This window comes from Megalobrama amblycephala, linkage group LG7 (assembly GCF_018812025.1).
Source record: "Megalobrama amblycephala isolate DHTTF-2021 linkage group LG7, ASM1881202v1, whole genome shotgun sequence".
Taxonomy (NCBI): Eukaryota; Metazoa; Chordata; class Actinopteri; order Cypriniformes; family Xenocyprididae; genus Megalobrama; species Megalobrama amblycephala.
The window spans coordinates 41509500-41527704 of record NC_063050.1 but is presented as its reverse complement, the minus strand read 5'-3'; the positions used below and the strand labels follow the sequence as shown (position 1 = coordinate 41527704).

The window sequence follows — 18205 nt, the reverse complement described above, 5'->3', positions numbered from 1 at the left end:
GTTGATGAAATGCTAAAAAATGAAAAACGATGAAAATAAAACACTTACTAAAACATATATAGGCTATTTTAAATTATATCAGAAATATTTTATTTGTTTACCTGCGTGTAATTTGACTATGAACCAACATATGAGAATCGTGAACATGAGAATGTTTTTAAATGATGGAAATATTAATTTAAAATCTCAAAATATAGCCTACTTCAAATAAAAAGGTCAAAGGGGTTTGGGTGACAAAATAGTTTAGTAATTCCTCTCCAAAATGAATATTAATAATTTCATGTGCACAGCATTTTAATTATATTTTTCAAAAGTGGTTTTAATTTCTCTTTTTTGTAAAACATTTTAATTAGCAAAATAATATTGAGTGCATCTTTAGGTAGGCTATTGATTCTCCATAATTGATCTACTCCAAATGTCAATTTTTGAATTTATCATCATGCATAATGATCTTATCATGCCAATGATGTAATAAGGTTCAATGAATTTACATTTGGCTGACAGATGTTAGCTTGAATATTTTTCTTTCTATTGATGTACGTAGGTGATTGAAAAGTACCATTTGAGGTTTTACCGCACAGATTACGTGTTTGACTCTTGCGTGAGAGTGAGTGAGGGAGCGAGCGAGCGAGAGAGAGAGAGAGGTGTGTATTTTCCTTTCCTCCTCCGTACTCAGTCTCACTCTACACGTCGCCTCAGTGATCTTCGCCAGCAGTGCTCGCGTGCTCTGTTACCAAGACAATCACGGATCACGAGGCTCGTCGTTCCTTCCCCGCGTCTCCCGTTACCGGAGTCTCGGGCATGTCGAATCCCAGGAAGGACTTTGACGTGAAACAGATCTTGCGCATCCGCTGGCGATGGTTCGGCCACCCCACATCTCCTCCTTCTCCCGGTAACCAGCCTTCGGGAGATCTCTTCAGCAGCAGCGGTGGTAGCAGCCGGGGGACCGGAGGCTCCTCGTCCGGCGGTGATCAGCCATCTCTTGGCGGCTGTAATAGCTCCAGCGCCGCTGCCGGTGCCAGCTCGAGTAACGGCAACTCTTCCTCCAACATTAACAACAATCGAAAGTTTGCGGATTCGGGTCCAAACAGCGGGCACTCAGCGGCGGCAGTGGTGGTTAATGCCTCCGCGTGTCCTCGGTCCATGAGCCAACAAGAGTGCCGGAGCTCCCCGCCGGTGCCTTGGGTCTTCCCGGCTCACTCGCGCTCTAGCGAGAGCCTGGAGCCGCTCCAACAGCACCAACAGCAGCAGCAGCAGCAGCAACAGCAGCCGCCGCAGAAGCAGCAGTCCACGCGTGTATCAGACGCCCCTGGCCCTGGAGACGAGGAGAACAATAATAACGTGGAGTCTGACTCCAGCTCGTGCAGGTATGGGAAGTATTACTGGTGTGGTTCCAGTCGAGCACAGCAGGGCGCTTGTACTGAAACTGGTACCACTTCACAACAGATGCATCGCCAGCTGTTCTCTATTAAGATTAAACTATGTTACCACGAGCCCTCCTTTTTGTTTCCTTACACTCTCTCTGTATGATAAATAGTGCATATGGTGTATTCAAATAATTAACAGGATGTCAAAACACTGTTTATAATAGACAGTAAAATGTGCTTGCATTTATTTTTCCATAAATGTGAGGGCTTTGCAATTTTCTTTTAGTGTGTCCTTTTTTTGCGTCATGTATCTTTGTGGAATTTATTTATTTTAGGCTAAATCAGCTTGTTTCTTGTATCAATTGTGCTGCTATAGATGGTGTTGGTGAAAAGGAAATGCATTCACACCTTAATGTTAAGTACAATGCACTATAAGTATAGGCTATTGTATTTAACGCAATATAACTGGGCAGTTGATGTGACATTTTTGGGGGGAAGCTGACATGTTTTTCGGGGGCAATCATTAAGAAATTTTTAAGCATGAAGCTTTTATGACCTCATATTAAATTGCATTGAATATGTACTTATAAAAATTAATTTGTCACACCACAGTAAAATCAAAAACGAGCAAGTGAAGGCAAAAAGGATGATTAGAAATGGTGAAAAAATAAATCTTGACCACACCTCTTGTTTAGGAGGTTGAATGACAACAGCAGTCAAATATTTCATAGATTTTGACATACGTCTTATCGAAAGTCTCTATGGCTGTTATATATGTGTTGGGTGTGGTGTTACTTCACCTAAGAATGGCAATTCTGTCATCATTTACTAACCATTTTGGTGTTCCAAACCTATATGACTTTGTTTCCTCCGCAGAACAAAAAAGATTTTTTTTGAAGAATGTCCTGATGTATCTTTTTCATGCAGTAACAATGAATGGTGACTGATGTCAAATCTCGAAAGGATATAAAAGTACCTTAAAAGTGTAACTGTTATGTGCTATATTCCAGACCTTCAGAAGCCATACAGTAGTTTTGTGTGAGTAATGACTCAAATTTAAGTTGTAATTCACTGCTTAATGTCTGACCTGTGAATTAGTAACATCTACGAGCAGACTGAGTCAGTAAGCTACACTCACTCAGTTTGATTCATGAATGAAGGCTGTTTCCCAAAATATCGTAAGACTTGATCATAGAAATCATTGGCACCAATATGCTTACAGTGCTTTTGGCAAGCGCTGCCCTGGGCTGCGTTAGCGAAAAGCATCGCAAGCTAAATTAGATTGTAGAACCATTGCTATTGTAGAACTAATGGTCTTTTCCATGGGTTGCCAGGTCTGTGCAACAAAAGTAGTCAGGGGGTTGAGGGTGTTGGAGTGCCGAAATCATTCATACGGGGGTGGAAATCAACCCGCGGAAAGAAAAATGAACCTGCGGCAACAACTTAAAAGTAGCCCAATTCCTCGGGAAAACTGCAGACTTGGCAACACTGGTCTCTACGGTTAACTTAGCTCACAATGCTTTTGAGGAATGCAGCTCAGATAGGTTTTGTGAATTATCAGCTGATTCATTGAAAAGATTAGACTGAAACACATAATTTGTTCACAAATCATACATCCAGTCATCTCTCATGATTGCTTCATACAAGTCTAGGGCGGATGTCAAGTTTGTCGCTGTCTGTTTCTCACACAATCACTATTGTATGGCTCCAGAAGACTTGGAATATAATACATTACTTGTTGGACCACCATGATATTTGATAATGGTTTTGCATCGATTGTGAAGCTTGACATCTACAAGAATCAGTCATCATATTTCGTTTTATTTCATGATAAAGACAACATTTCTCCATTTGTGTTCCACAAAGAAAAGTAAGCCTTGAAACATGACAGAATTTTCATTGTTTGGTGAACTATCAATATGTGAGAAAGATATTTTAAATTTGTACTCCTTTTGTGACATGAAGCTGTTATCCCACCCATCTTACTGATGAATTAGCTCACTTGCGTGTAGAGCGATTATGATGTAACGTCCTCTAAACACTTTGGCTTCAGTAAGGAAGTGATGTATACATAAATTGTGCATAATGTTCCTTCACAGATCTTTAGCGTGATGAACAGCTGTGAAACTTTTATGCAAGAGTTCAAAAGATGAAAACAGACGTTCTATGCTTTATGGGATTGCAGAATGTTACTGTACGTGCTTTATCTGTGTAGTGTGGGACTGGAAAAAGACTGTACAAGGGTGTCTGTTCTGATACCCATTCTTGGGTTTGACGATTCATTCTGTGTTCTTCTCTTAGTAATGACCTATAAATATGTGCCAGCATCTGTGTTGCTTGTTTGACTGTACTGTGGACTTAATGCTCTGATACTAGCCTGTGTGAGTGGATATGTTTACTAGGTTTTTTTTTTTTTTTTTTTTTATATATGAGAGAGAGCGAAGGATGTGGGTCTGTCATTGTGGTATAGCTCTGAAAGGCACTTAGTCACTCATCACCTTGGAGACGGTAGATTGAACCTATTGCTGCTGCTCCTTACAGTTCATACCAGGAAGAGATAACCACAAAAACACACATGTAAGAGACTGAATCTGAAAACTGTGAGAACTGTGTCTCTCACTACCTTGATATTTAAATCAAATAACAGATGCATACAGTACACAATTACATGCACCCTCTTAATGCAATTCTAATAAGATTTAGGCAATATTTCGATTGAACTTGAATGTAAAAACAGTGCTTTGAGCAAATTGATGTGATTTAAGCTCATAATCATCCTTGCACAAAATCAAGCATAAACCAGCATGAATTCCCTGTTGCTGTCCCATGCTGTTCTCAATCAAAATTGAGGTTCGAGGCCTGCACAGAGCGGGGCGAGTAGGACCAGAGGGGTTACATTGGTGCCATGACCCAAATGGGAGTAAGATTTAGGGGGGGTGAGTGTAACGGGGGCTAGCTAGTAGGAGCTGTGCGAGTAAACCTCACTCCCCTGGCCTCGAGGTGTACTAGCGACTGATGGTATAGACTGCAGTCTTTAGCCTCCCTGGCCCTGTTTCCACCTGGTATTAAGATGCTTTTTTTTGGTCGATCTAATCACAAGTGGACGAGGGAAACACATACCTGTTTCCACAAGGTATTCTAATTCGTCTATTTTGTTCACTTTCAACAACTTCTGTCCTGATTTCTTCGAGGGCAGGGTCTATGGGTGGGTAAATGTATGGATTTTTTTAGATCTTTCGATCTAATGGACAAAATAAGCTTGCGCAATTTACATATGAACACACCTGGAGATGATGTAAAAACATACAGAGAGCTTTCATTTCTGCTCCGATAGCTTCAATACCATGCCGAATGCTGTAAAGAAATCAGGAATGGTGAGAGAACTGTGCTTGTTACTGTATGTTTTTCATCTTATCTAGCGAAACAATATGTAATTTTCGAAAAAATACAACTGTATATGCTTTATAAACACAAATGATCACCTTGCATGTGCTTCCGCTTGCCGTATTCTTCAATAAACTTACACTGTATGTCCTACTCCTTCAATATTCTTCTTACAGAAAAAAACGGAACTGGCGCCGCGTTTGTTCCGTAAGAAAATGACCGATCGTTTCGCTAGATAAGACCCTTATTCCTCGTCTGGTATCGTTTAAAGCCCTTTGAAGCTGCACTGAAACTGCAATTTTGACCTTCAACTGTTTGGAGGCCATTGAAGTCCACCATAAGGAGAATATCCTGGAATGTTTTCATCAAAAACCTTAATTTCTTTTCGACTGAAGAAAGTCCACTTTTAACCTGTTGGTGCTTCTGCAAACCGCTGATCAATGCTACAAACCATTACAAACTAAGCCTGTCTGGAGTTTTCGCATCGCTCTGCAAAAGTACGTCACCCGGATCGTTGATCTGATTGGTTGAAGGACTATCCAATTGCGTGAATAATGCTCGTTGATCACGCCTCTTGTGCAGTAGAAAATACATACAGACTCCCCAGACCAATGTTCAATTTTAAATTGAGCTTGGTCTGGTGATAGCCAGACAAGAAAATATCAGAATTGCTCCAGATTTTTTGTATCATGAATCGAGATTCAATGTATTGTCCCAGCCCTTATGTATTTTGAATTTGATGCAAGTAGATTGAAACAATGGCCAGTAACACACCTACTGTATGTGAGTTGTGCATTGGGGTATGTGAATAATAGTGATAAAAATAAACACAATTCTTAGTGAATAATCAGAATATAGAAAATGGATTGTAAACGGGAGTGAAGAGGTTTGCTTGTATCATATAAACATCTTACTGCGATTAAGTCCTTACTCTGATTATTGGAAATAATCAAATTTTTGGTGCACATGTAAACGTAGTCAGTGTTGTTGTTTTTTTTTTTTGTACTTTAGTGAAAATTGCCCTCATCATAACATTCACAAACCACATATGTGCCTTTGACTGCCACATCTTTGTTATTTCAAACACAAGTTTTGTTATAGTAGAAGCACAAATAGGTAGTGACTATTTGGGAATTCAAGTATGACTCCAGGCCCTCGGGCTGTTTATGACATACAAGAAAGCAAGAGCGCGATATAGGGGGAGAGAGAGAGAGAGAGAGAGAGAGAGAGAGAGAGAGGGGAAGATGAAGAAAACTGTCTAGCCAACTGAAAACTGCAATTACGATCTTGAGATAATGGGGCAAAGCATCTGATATCCATTGAGCATTCAAACCAAGGCTCTCTCCTCTCTTCCTCTGGCTCACGCTTCCATTTATGTGGACACTCATACACATTTTATTCTACAGGCAACTATAGAGCAATGGAGATTGTGGGAGGAATCCTTTATTTTGTGGTTAAATTCTCCATTTGATGTCTGGGATTAGAGAAAGATGGGTTTTATTTTGGTCTTCAATTTATAGTGTAGGCTACGTATTTTATCTTTTTTATGTCCCGAGGGATGAGTAAAGCCTGTGCAGGAGAACACTTTCAGTAATCAAATCATGTTTAAAATTAATTTTTGTGTATTATCAAGTAAAAAATGTAAAACTTTATTACCTAGTATATTAGGCTATATTCTGTCATCATTTACTCAGCCTTATGTCGTTCCTAACCCTTTACCTTTAAGACTTTCGGTCATCTTCCGAACACAAAGCGCTTCACACTTGGGCGTGTCTAGAACTTGCAGTTTGCTGATGAAAAATTTAATAGGCTACATGAAAAACAATCAAATGTTATGTCAGGGCAATCTTTTAACAGATTCCTTTAACAGACCCCTATTCCTCCCTCAATTCGAACCCTGAAAACAGTGTTGTCTTTGAAAGTTTCTTGTCTAGAGAGTTAGAAAAGAGCTTCTGGATAAAGTCAACTGAACAAGAGCAGGATGTCCCCAGAAGGATTTATAAAGGTTATTTTTATATCTGCTCTATCAGGCAGGTTAAAACTTGTTTCTTGTATGTGTCATAATTGAGTTTGCTGATTTGGATGTGAATTGATATTTTGGACACTTGGATATTTAATTTCCCACATGACACCATTTTCCCTTTTCAGTTCCATTTCCTCCTCCTCTTTCCTCTCCCTCTTTTTTCACCCCTTTCCTTCTCCTTTTTATGGCTTTTTATGTGCATGGCTCCTCATCTCCATGAAGTTGTCAATATATAAATGTGTGGTTATGTGTATCCATTTGTAGAATAAGATTCAGAGTCTTGTAAGATGCTGTTTGATATGTGTTTACATAATTAATGTTCACCAGACTTTTCTAAAAAGTAAAATCCCTCTTTTTCCCCTCTCCATCTGATATATTCCCTCATTCCCTTCTGAATTGGCCTACAGAGGCTTAAATCTGATCCAGATCTCCAAATGGTGTCGTAATCCCAGCTCAAATCCATTCTGAAGTGACAGCAGATATCAGTGGAGCTCATTATAGCCTGGAAACCACCTCACTTCTCTTTAACCTTAACTGAAGTGATCAGACATGAATATGCATATTTTAACTTTTCATTTTGAAGGACTGAATGTCAGATCTTTTGACAGCAAGAGGTTTAGAAAAAAGAGCAGAATACTCATAAAATGAGTAGGAGACGGAGATGTTGAGAGAGAGAGCCTTGTGCTTGTAGGCGAATGGAAACTAACAATAGCATAGACTGAAATAATGGAGTGATTAGGGAAAAGGGCTAGAGGGCGAGAGAGAGGGAATTCTGAAAAGTAGAAAATGACGTTCACAGAAAGGAAAGAATGAAAAATAGTGTCTCCAACAGTGTTGGAGAAGCTGTTTTGAAATCGTAGATTCCCAAGCTAAACGCTACTCAAAACTTGAAGTTAAATTGCAATGTTATATTAGATTCCATTTAGGAGGCTATATTTTTTATACTATATAAATCCACTTGTCCGGTTGCAGGGATGCTGGAACCTAACCTAAACAAAATATAACTTTGTATATAATAAAATGAGTTGCTTGTCTGTTTTTCAGTCAATTGTAGTTTCCAGTTTTATTTAATGTTTTCTTACTAATAAAACATACTAAATCCTACATCTGAGTTGAAAACTACATGTTTTAGTGAATCAGTTTGTTGGGACGATTCACATAAATTTTAAATTTGTGAGGCCTTTGATTTAACTGCAAAGAAACTAAGACATGGTAAATTCTAGAACTGAGTTGAAATCAAATGAGAGATGAACATTGTTTTAGAGAATGGGTTCATTCAAATGGTTCATGGTTTTAACTTTTTTCGCACTGCTTGGTTGACATGAATCTTCCGCACCAATCGGTTCACTAAAATGAAACTGTCCATTGCTATATAAGAGGGTGGAAGGTTTTGAAATGCTTGTTTAATTATTGCTTTAGTTTGCTTGGCAGTGCTGCGTGTGCAAACAATGTGATATAAAAACAGCAGTGAAGCATTTTCACACGTTACACTGGAAAAAGATTATTACTGAAAAATTGCTGTGGATACTGTCATGCTGTAGAATGTAGCTCCTGTATAGTATGTTAGTAGTGTCACTACTTTCAGTTACTGTTACACCCCAATGTTTGACAGAAAGAACAGAGGAGGAAGACAGGAAATAAGGAGGATATTCTGTGAAGAGGAAACTTAGGGAGTAAGAAAAAAAGAGCAAATATGAATGGACGAGTGCCCACTGGGGATGTTCAGGAACTGGCAGGCGTTTATCTGGCTTTTTGAGATAACTTGCTGCCTCTCTCCTGTGTGTTTGCACTCATGCAGGGGTGTGTGTGATGTTTATTTAGGTAGGTCGTGTTTGGAGGATTGTAAGTTTGCCTGTGTGTTTGCTGTGTTTGAGATAGCAGTGTGTATGTGTTTTATGTTGCCTCTAGTCTCTGTTTTCATTTGAGACTAAATAATTTTGGCATTGAGAAGAGCCAGAGGGTGAAAACCTGCTACCCATAACTTAATAAAGCACTTAAGAGAGAGAATCTCTGCAGTTCGTCTCGGCATCTGCACTCTTCTTCCTGTCTGCTTCTCTTACTTTCAAAATCTCTGTCTTAAAGGAACAGTTAAAAATTCAGACCCACATGGCTTACTTTCTTGTGTGAAACTTAAAATGAGGGATTTTAAAGCATGATGTCAATGCTCTTGTCCAGTGTTGTAGTACTTAAGACCGGTCTAAATGTTCAGAGTTCTGGGTAAAAACGTTACCCTCAGAAAGTCCCTGCTCACGAAGTTGTACTTTTTCAAAGTTCAGGAACTATCGGGAATCATATGAATCATCCACACTAATTTCGAGAATCGAGATCCTAAACACAATAAACTGTCTTGCACATATGATCCGTTCTGTAGTATTGTGTCTCTGGACCAGAGCACACTGTGCGTGACACTGACACAAAACCTGGCTTCGTTTGCTGCAAAGGAAAACATATTGTAGACTGTCTGAATTGTGACTTGTCTTGACTTGACCCTCCTTTGATTTTAGTCCTGACTCCTGACTCAATCTATTCAGGTCTCGGCCTGGACTTTGACTTGAATGAGCTGGTTTTGACTACAACGCTGCTCTCTGTCCATACAATGGAAGTGATCAGGGACAAAAAAGGACTAAAAGCACCAAAAATTAGTTCATACAGCTTGATCACTATGTTCCAGGTTTTCTGAAACCATACAATAATTTTAATAGACAAAATCTAAGAATTATCTAAATATCTTGCCCTCTGCCATATAGCTTTCAAATCTCTATGAAAACTCTTCTCCATGAATTTTTCTTCCTCATCTCTCTCATTCTTTCCCTAAGGTACTTGATAGACTAAGTTTCTATGCTCGTCTGACTGCAAGTCTTTAATTGCGTTTAAGAGATTTGGAGCTGTGAGCTCAAATATACTCACACTCTCTCTCACCATCTGTCTTCTTTTCAAATAGTGTGATTGAAAGCTGTGTGTGTGTGTGTGTGTGTGTGGGTGTGTGTGGGTGGGTGTGTGAATGGGCTATGTTTTGAACTTTCTGCTTGAATGAAATGGATTTTCCATTTGATCATGATCTGTGAGGCCGAGAGATCTTGGCTTATAAAAGGTTGTAGTCTGACTGCTGTTATCTCCTGCTGCTGAGCACATTGAAACCCCAGAGATCATCACTGTGACATGCTGCTCTTCCCTTTACTGATATTTGCCAATAGCATGACCTCTCAAGACCCTAGAAATGGATTGAACCTGTGTCATGCCTTTTTAACTTTATAAATAAAAATAATCACCCTCTTTAAATGTATGGAGAAAAAAATGCTTAATTATGGTTCTAGCATGTCACACACATACAGTTTTTCTCCCAAACTGAGAAATCCTTCAACCTTACAAACAATAACTACTATTTCTGTAGTGTATGTTTTTCATTTATTTATTCTAATACCATTTTAAGGGTTAGTTCACCCAAAAATGAAATTTCTGTCATTAATTTCTCACCCTCATGTCGCTCCAAACGTAAGAACTTCGTTCATCTTTTGAACACAAATTAAGATATTTTGATGAAATCCGTGAGCTATCTGGCCTCCGATAGACTGCAACACAAATACCACTTTCAAGGCCCAGAACGGTAGTAAAATAGTCCATGGGGCCAACACGGAGCCTGCGTCACGAGTTGCACGAGCAGCGTTACACCCCAGAAGTCAGCCTCCGACTCCATGTCAGTCTCCAACTGCTACGGAGTTGATGTAAACACAGTACAGCGCTTCCTGGTTCTATGTCAGAACACAGACTCGGTATTGGCAGATGGATGCGTGAGATGCTGACGCAGGAGCTGGCTAATAAAGAGCCGGCGTTCTGACAAAGAACCCGGAAGTGCTGCACTGTGTTTACTACGTCAACTATGTAGTTGATTGACATGGAAGAAAAGAAATTGTTGAATAAAGTTATTTTTGTTTGTTTTTTTATGCACAAAAAGTATTCTCATCGCTTCATAACATTAAGGTTGAACCACTGTAGTCAAATGGACTATTTTAACGATATCTTTACTACCTTTCTGGGCCTTGAAAGTGGGGGTTGTGTAACAGTCTATCGGTGGCCAGATAGCTCATGGATTTCATCAAAAATATCTTAATTTGTGTTTCGAAGATGAATGAAGGTCTTATGGGTTTAGAGCGACATAAGGGTGAGTAATTAATGACAGGATTTTCATTTTTGGGTGAAATAACCCTTTAACGTATTACAACAAAGATCTGTTTTGGATGTGTATCTGGAACCTGTCTTGTAATATAAACATGCAGTGGATTTAGCTGATATAACAGTCTTATAAACCTGAAGTTCTGGTTCTCAGTAACGGATATGACCGGAAATGACTTGCATTTCAGTGCTTGAGCGTGTTAACCTGTTAACTTGTGATTCATTGAAAAGAACGAGCAGTTAAAGTCTACTATCGACATCTCCGCAGGCTCACTTGCTGGCTATTGTGATTAATTACAGCAAGAACTATTAATTATCAAGGATAATGGATGAGTCAGAAGCTCAGCGGCCTTAAATGTGGACAGAATTTTTACTATAGAGATGTGTTCACAAGATCGCCATTAGGAGAGAAAATAAGTGTGAACTTGGGAAATGGGGATTGCAAGGCAATCTGCAGAGATGGAGGGAGAGAGAGACAAGAATGACAGGAAGCGAGTGATAAAGAGAGGGAGTGAGAGGCAGTAGAGACGACAGCCGTTTGGGAACCGGCTAAATTGCTTTGTGTATTTCATGGCCAGCTTCATCATCAAAGCTAATTACTAACAGCTCTCTAAAGCCCTCTATATTTATCCATCCATTGATCGTGTGCATGTGTGTGTAATTTTAAGTGTGTGTAGTTCTAATTTTGCAAGGAAAGCTTATGCCTCCATTTAAAATGATTTAGATTTTTTTTTTGTAAAATGAAATTTGTCACTGTTGTTCTATTCTTTGTAGGCCAATTAAAGGGTTAGTTCACTCAAAAATGAAAATTCTGTCATTTAATTACTGACTTATTATATGATGAACAGATTTAATTTAGGCACATATAAACATTCATTCAGCGAACCTAAACAGAAGCTCAAACAATCTTGCTTGACCCACGAGAACAAACCTCTTGCGGAAGCTCAGATGTGCTGCGTAACACACGAGAATGAACCTCATTGGTTCTCGCGTGTGTCAAACATGTTTGAGCATCTGTTTACCACAAATGATGTGTGAGTTGATGAATGTTTATATGCAAATAAAAACCTAAATTCAATCTGTTCATCATATAAAGCGACTGTCTCTTCAGAAAACCACTCAATTCATATGGATTAATTTTACGATCTCTTTATGAACATTTTGAAGCATCTAAGTGGTAGCTGCGTAGCTGTCAATGGAGGGACAGACAGCAAAAAAAGATCTTCATTTTGTGTTCTGAAGATGAACAAAAGTGGAATTGGCAATGCTACATTTATTATTATTATTATTATTATTATTTTTTTAAATAATATTGCTATTTAGGTTTAAATTATTTTTATTTCATTTTTAGTTTTTGTTAGTTTTAATTGATTTCCAATTAAGAATTTAGTCCTTTAACTTGAAATTTATTTCAGTTTATTGCCATGGCAGAATTTCTAATTTTCATTTAGTTTTATTAAGTTTTTCAACTAATATTTATATTTCAGCTTTATTTCAATTAACTGACATGTTTTAATAGTTTTAGTTAACAATAATAGCCCTGTTTAGAATTAGAATATTTTAATTAGGGCTGTCAAAATTTAAAAAAAAAATTCAGTTTAGCATATCAAAAATATGTAATGCAATAAACACAGCATCCATTACAGTATATGATCATGTTATCATTCATTCAAGTGCTATTAAACCATTCAAGCACGATAAGATAAGAGACACACAAAAAATAAGAACTCAAATCTGTACTGGCACGCTGCCTGTAAAGTTTCATTTTAATATATTAATATGTTATTTATTTAAATACTTTTATGTTCTTTTATGCTTTAATCAGTCAGCACAGCAGGATGGTGAATTTGGTGAATTCCTTGTTTACAATATATGAATAATATTTTATTAATAATACTTAACAAAAAGAGTGTAAACAAAGACTACATTGGACAAAAACTCTTAATTTCATCAAGTCACATTCTGATTGACTCAGATTTGCAATGTGAATCGTCTAACACAGTGCATGTGTGTTTTCAGGACATCTAACAGCAGTGCGACCTTGTCCTCATGTGCGTCGATGGAGCCGTGTGTGTCAGATGAACATTTCCAGGCTCACAGTCATGCTGAACATACCTTCAGACGCATGGAGGCCTACCTGAGGACCAGGAAACTCTGTGATGTTGTCCTTCTCGCCGGAGACCGCAGAATACCAGCACACAGGTAAACAAAAAACAAACAAACAAAAAAACAGTACACATTTCAAATGGTTCATACAACCAAACCCTATAAATTTACACTGCAATCAGTGCTTCCCACAGGTTTGAAATATACTTGCGGTGGTAGCCGGGCGAAAAATCCTCCTATTACCCACGGCACAAAAATGGTCTACTACATGTGACAAACAAATAATGTGTGACTTTTAACAGTATTTTTATTTATTGAAATTAATTTTAATTACATGGCATATTACACTTAATTACATACTAATATTATGCATTATTATGCATTGTAAATTATGCAAAATTACAGCATTTAAATGGCTCACCTTTTCCTATGTTCTCCTTGTTGTCATATAGTGTCTCTCTCAGTGAATGGGACACAGATTTTACTAGTAAAATTTATAAAATGAATAATATATGTGTCAAATAATGTTCTTAGTCTTTTCTTCCTGTGGGGGAGACTACAATAATTGACTATGAATTAAATGGAAATCAAATTAAATACAATTTATTGTGTAACCAAAATACCAATAATGCCCAAAAGAAAAAAGAAAAAACTTAGCGTGTGACTTTTAATTATAAACAAGTCCGAAATACACAGGTACTCTTATATTGAAATGTCTGTACTATTGCAGGCTGATCCTTCAGATTCTTACAATCGTCTAAAACATTTTATATAAAGGCCATAAAGTAGACTTTGTTATAATTCATCAACTTGAGTTCATTAGCAATCGCTTCGCATAAATCTGCGCTTTTCATTGATTGAGAATCACTTTGAAGCAGACTGAAGCGCTGTTGCGCGAGCTTGTAGAACTCGCAACAGCGCCGTCTTGTGACTTTGCAAAATGCAGCGCGTGGGAATGTGGGAGTAAACAGTTCTGACGCACACATAACGAGCAGGTATGAAACGACTAGTTTATTGATCGCGGATGGTTTCATTATCTTGCATGGATATAAAAGTATAAGAGGATAAAAATAATAAAAGCAAAAATGTGTCTCCAAATATACTTGGGCGGCCGTTATTATACGTGGGCGGCCCGCCCAAGTAAAGTCTATGTGTGGGAAGCACTGACAATACAAGCAAAAACAATAAACCAGTGTGCAGCAAATTATGGTGGTGCATGCTTTCTCTGTGAAACACTGTAAAGACAATATAAATGAAATTACATTCTCGTTTAGTTTGAACCAAATTGCCTCAAACTGAACCGCACAAACTTTAGTAAGTCCAATGACAAGTTTTTCTCCAGTGCTGGGCCTCTGACACAATATCTGAGTGGATCCAGTTCATGCTGCCGAATCATAAATGCCCCAGAGATGCTGGAGATGAGTGATGGTAGTTACAATTTACTGCTGAATGTAGCAGCAGTGGCACATTTATAGCACATCTCATTGTCAGCAAGTATTGCAGTTTCTGAATTTGACAAGTAAAACTTTGGACTTTTGAAACTCTCATGGTATTATTTTGAGTATGGCTTTTGATAAAGTTTTGTTATAGAGACGGAACAGATGGAACAAGTTAAAACTACAAAGTATGAAAACTAAAATTATACTTGAAATTAGTAAAAAAGCAAATAAAATAAGTGACATTTTCAAAACTCAAAGCAAGATCAGGCGATTGAAGAGTTGAGTGGATGTATGTCTTGTCTGTTGTAAACTGCATGGACTTGTCTGTTCAGTATATTTGACCAAATCTTAAAGGGTCTCTCTATAATGTTAGTCAAGGTTTATTGGACCAAAAACATACATAATCTCATACATAATTTACATAATCTCTTTTAATCAATTTTAAAGTGGAAAATGCTTAGTGTACTTAGTGACTTAGTGTGTCTTTTAGACTATTTTCATCTCCTTGGTTTGAAACCAGTATTGAGTGGATGTCATGTGGTTGTGACATTCTTGTTTTAGAGATAGACTGCACTGAACATATACATCAGATTTTGATATTATTCATGTGGAGGCATGGCCTTTGGCAAACAAGATTCTCCTGTGATGCCGATAGAGTGACAGGCATTCAACCATTATTTATCATATGAGAGTTTCTAGATTTATGGTGAGATGGACTGGAGCTCATTTCTCGGGCACAAACAGCATCTATTTTTACTGTGTGTCTGTTGACCAATTAAACTGATATTTGTTAATGTTAAACTGATATTTGTTAATGGTGCATGTTGATCCAGAGTCTACGCCATCTGATATACAATGTACAATGTACTCCAGTTATATCAGATCAAATGCACATGATTATCTTTGCTTAAAGGTTTACTCCACTTTTAAAGACACTTTTCCTGTTAAATTTACTCACCCCCATGTCATCCAAGATGTTCATGTCTTTCTTTCGTCAGTCGAAAAGAAATGAAGGTTTTTGAGGGAAACATTCCAGGATTATTCTCCTTACAGTGGATTTCAATGGCTACCAACAGGTTGAAGGTCAAAATTACAGTTTCAGTGCAGCTTCAAGGGCTTTAAACGATACCAGATGAGTAATAAGGGTCTTATCTAGCAAAACGATCGGTCATTTTCTAAAAAAATACAACTGTATATGCTTTATAAACAAAATATCGCCTTGAACGTACTTTCCACTTCCACATTCTTCATAATGCTTACGCTGAATGTCCTACGCCTTCCCTATTCAAGTTACGAAAAAAAAACGAAACTGGCGCCGCGTTCGTTCCGTAAGTAGAATAGGGAAGGCGTAGAACATTCAGCGTTATGAAGAATGCGTAAACGGTTGTATTTTTTTCGAAAATGACCGATCGATTCGCTAGAACCTTATTACTCATCTGGTATCGTTTAAAGCCCTTGAAGCTGCACTGAAACTGTAATTTTGACCTTCAATCTGTTGGTAGCCATTGAAATCCACTGTAAGGAGAATAATCCTGTAATGTTTTCCTCAAAAACCTTCATTTCTTTTCGATTGACGAAAGAAAGACATGAACATCTTGGATGACATGGGGGTGAGTAAATTTATCAGGAAAAGTGTATTTAAAAGTGGACTAATCCTTTAATGTTATGAACAGCACAAGGTTATGAGATGTATTATTTGAATGCTTGGCAAAAGAGATGTGTATTTAATCTAGGTTTATACTGGGTGAGTGAGTCTGAGCCCCAAACATTATCAGGAAGGCTATTCCAGAGTTTAGGAGGCAAATTTGAAAATGCTCTCCCTCCTTTAGTGGACTTAGATATCCTAGGTACAACCAGAAGTCCAGAGTTTTGTGATCTGATATATTCTTGCCTTTTGTTGCATGTGAAAAGAATATTTTATGTTGTGATCTTTATTAAAGTGAAATAAAATGGACTGGTTCAGACACAGTTGTTGTATTCTCCCCCCCCACCGTTCCACAGCTTTCCACTCATGTGGTTTTTGCTTTTTTCCAGCTTAGTTTTTTGGGTCTAAATCCAGCTAAGAGAGTTTGTTCTTTTTTCCATTTTTTTTTTTTTAGTCTGTTATTTTATTGCATCAAGTGCATGAAAAGTCAGTCCTCCATACACAAATTATGCACACCACAACATTTTTTATTTATTTTTTTTATATATGATATGTATTTTCATATTGTTATGGTAATGGAAATGCTTCAGTTTTTGCATTGTATTTACTAACACAACAAGTTAGCAAGCTGTCATGTAATTCTGAACTTTTAAAAAGTTATTAAAATTCACTGGTTTATAATGACACCCAATAAATTACTCTCAAGTCATGAGAGCAAGTTTACTTGTAAATTCTTACAGTAAATTACAAGATCTTCAAACAATCTCTGGCATATTTGCAGATTGGCAGAAAATTTATGAAAAAGTAATTATAGAGACAAAAAGTTTAAAGATGCATTGCAATCTGTCCATCTAGAATTTTTGTTTTGTAGAAAAACATTCCTATTTAAAATAGGGCTGTAAATCAATTCAAATATTTATTTATTTTTTTAATCTTAATGTTTTTATGAACACATTAATGCATTAGGTTCAAAGTAAAAATAGGCCTATATGTGTAATAATTATGTTCTCCAATAACATTTTTACTTGTAAAGAAAACAGCTGTATTTCTCAGTCTGCATCAGAACAAACAGGAAATGAATTTTCATATTAACATTTATATGCATGACTGTATTTCACTCGTGGGAACTTATCAATCTGTATCAGAACACACAGGAAATTAATTTTCACACCAACATTTGTGTGCATGACTCTATTGCACTCGTGGAAAGTTTGCTGATAATTAAATTCCACCATACAAACACTGCATATGACTTTATCTTTGTTAAACGTTCCATTTGCTATATATATATATATATATATATATATATATATATAATACCTATAAAGATGGTCTGTCTCTAATACATGAAACAAAGCGTAGCCATTATATTGTCAAATTGAATAAATTCATTAATAGCTTACAAATGTATTAATCACATGTTAAGTTAACTTTGATAGCCCTTCTTTACTTCAAAATCATAGTAGGGGACAGAAAAATTCCTCTAATTGAAGAATCACTCTTAAATAGCAGCACCTTGGCATTCCATAACTCAGTTCTTCTCTGATCTGTTCATCCTCTTCTCTCCTTCATTATTTTATCTTCTTCTTTGTGTTGTTTCCACATGTTTGTTGATGACATAGATTTGCTGATTGCAAGGCTGCCTCAGGCAGCTGGAAGATTTTGCTGGTGTTTTATTTATAATGATGCACACACATACCCTGTATAGTGAATAGCCTTTGTACATTTTCTAACTAGAACGCCATCTGCAACCTAAAATGCTTACCTAAAATCTTGCTTTAGCACACAGACTTTCAGGCTGCTATGAGAAAGAGCATACAAAAAAAGCTGAATCAGTTATTCAGTGATACTCTAATATGAGTAAAAACAGCAGAGAACTGCTAGATTATTGTGTGTAAAGTGAAAGGTTTAAAATCTGCTCAGTGATGAAAGAACAGGAAGAGATAGTGAAGAAGAGTGGCAGAGTGCAAATGCTGAGTGTTACTCTTGCTGCTAAATGAGTCTCACAGGCTCTAATGCATTTTCACTCCCCGCTTCACTCCTAAAGCCTCATTTGTGCTCCCATTCTTTG

The 18205-nt window shown here is 37.4% G+C and overlaps 1 protein-coding gene across 3 annotated transcripts in view; it reads left to right on the top strand.

The window, feature by feature from the left end:
• Window positions 1-18205, top strand: part of klhl5 (kelch-like family member 5) — a 76019-nt gene that overhangs the window by 25281 nt on the left and 32533 nt on the right. For 2 of the 3 annotated variants that reach the window (XM_048197491.1, XM_048197492.1), the window contains one exon: window positions 12964-13146. In XM_048197491.1, coding sequence (XP_048053448.1) covers window positions 13004-13146 — 143 coding nt within the window. In that variant the 5' untranslated portion in view covers window positions 12964-13003. Of the gene's footprint in view, window positions 1-624; window positions 1368-12963; window positions 13147-18205 lie in introns of those variants that run through there. The other variant, XM_048197490.1, reaches the window with a different exon arrangement.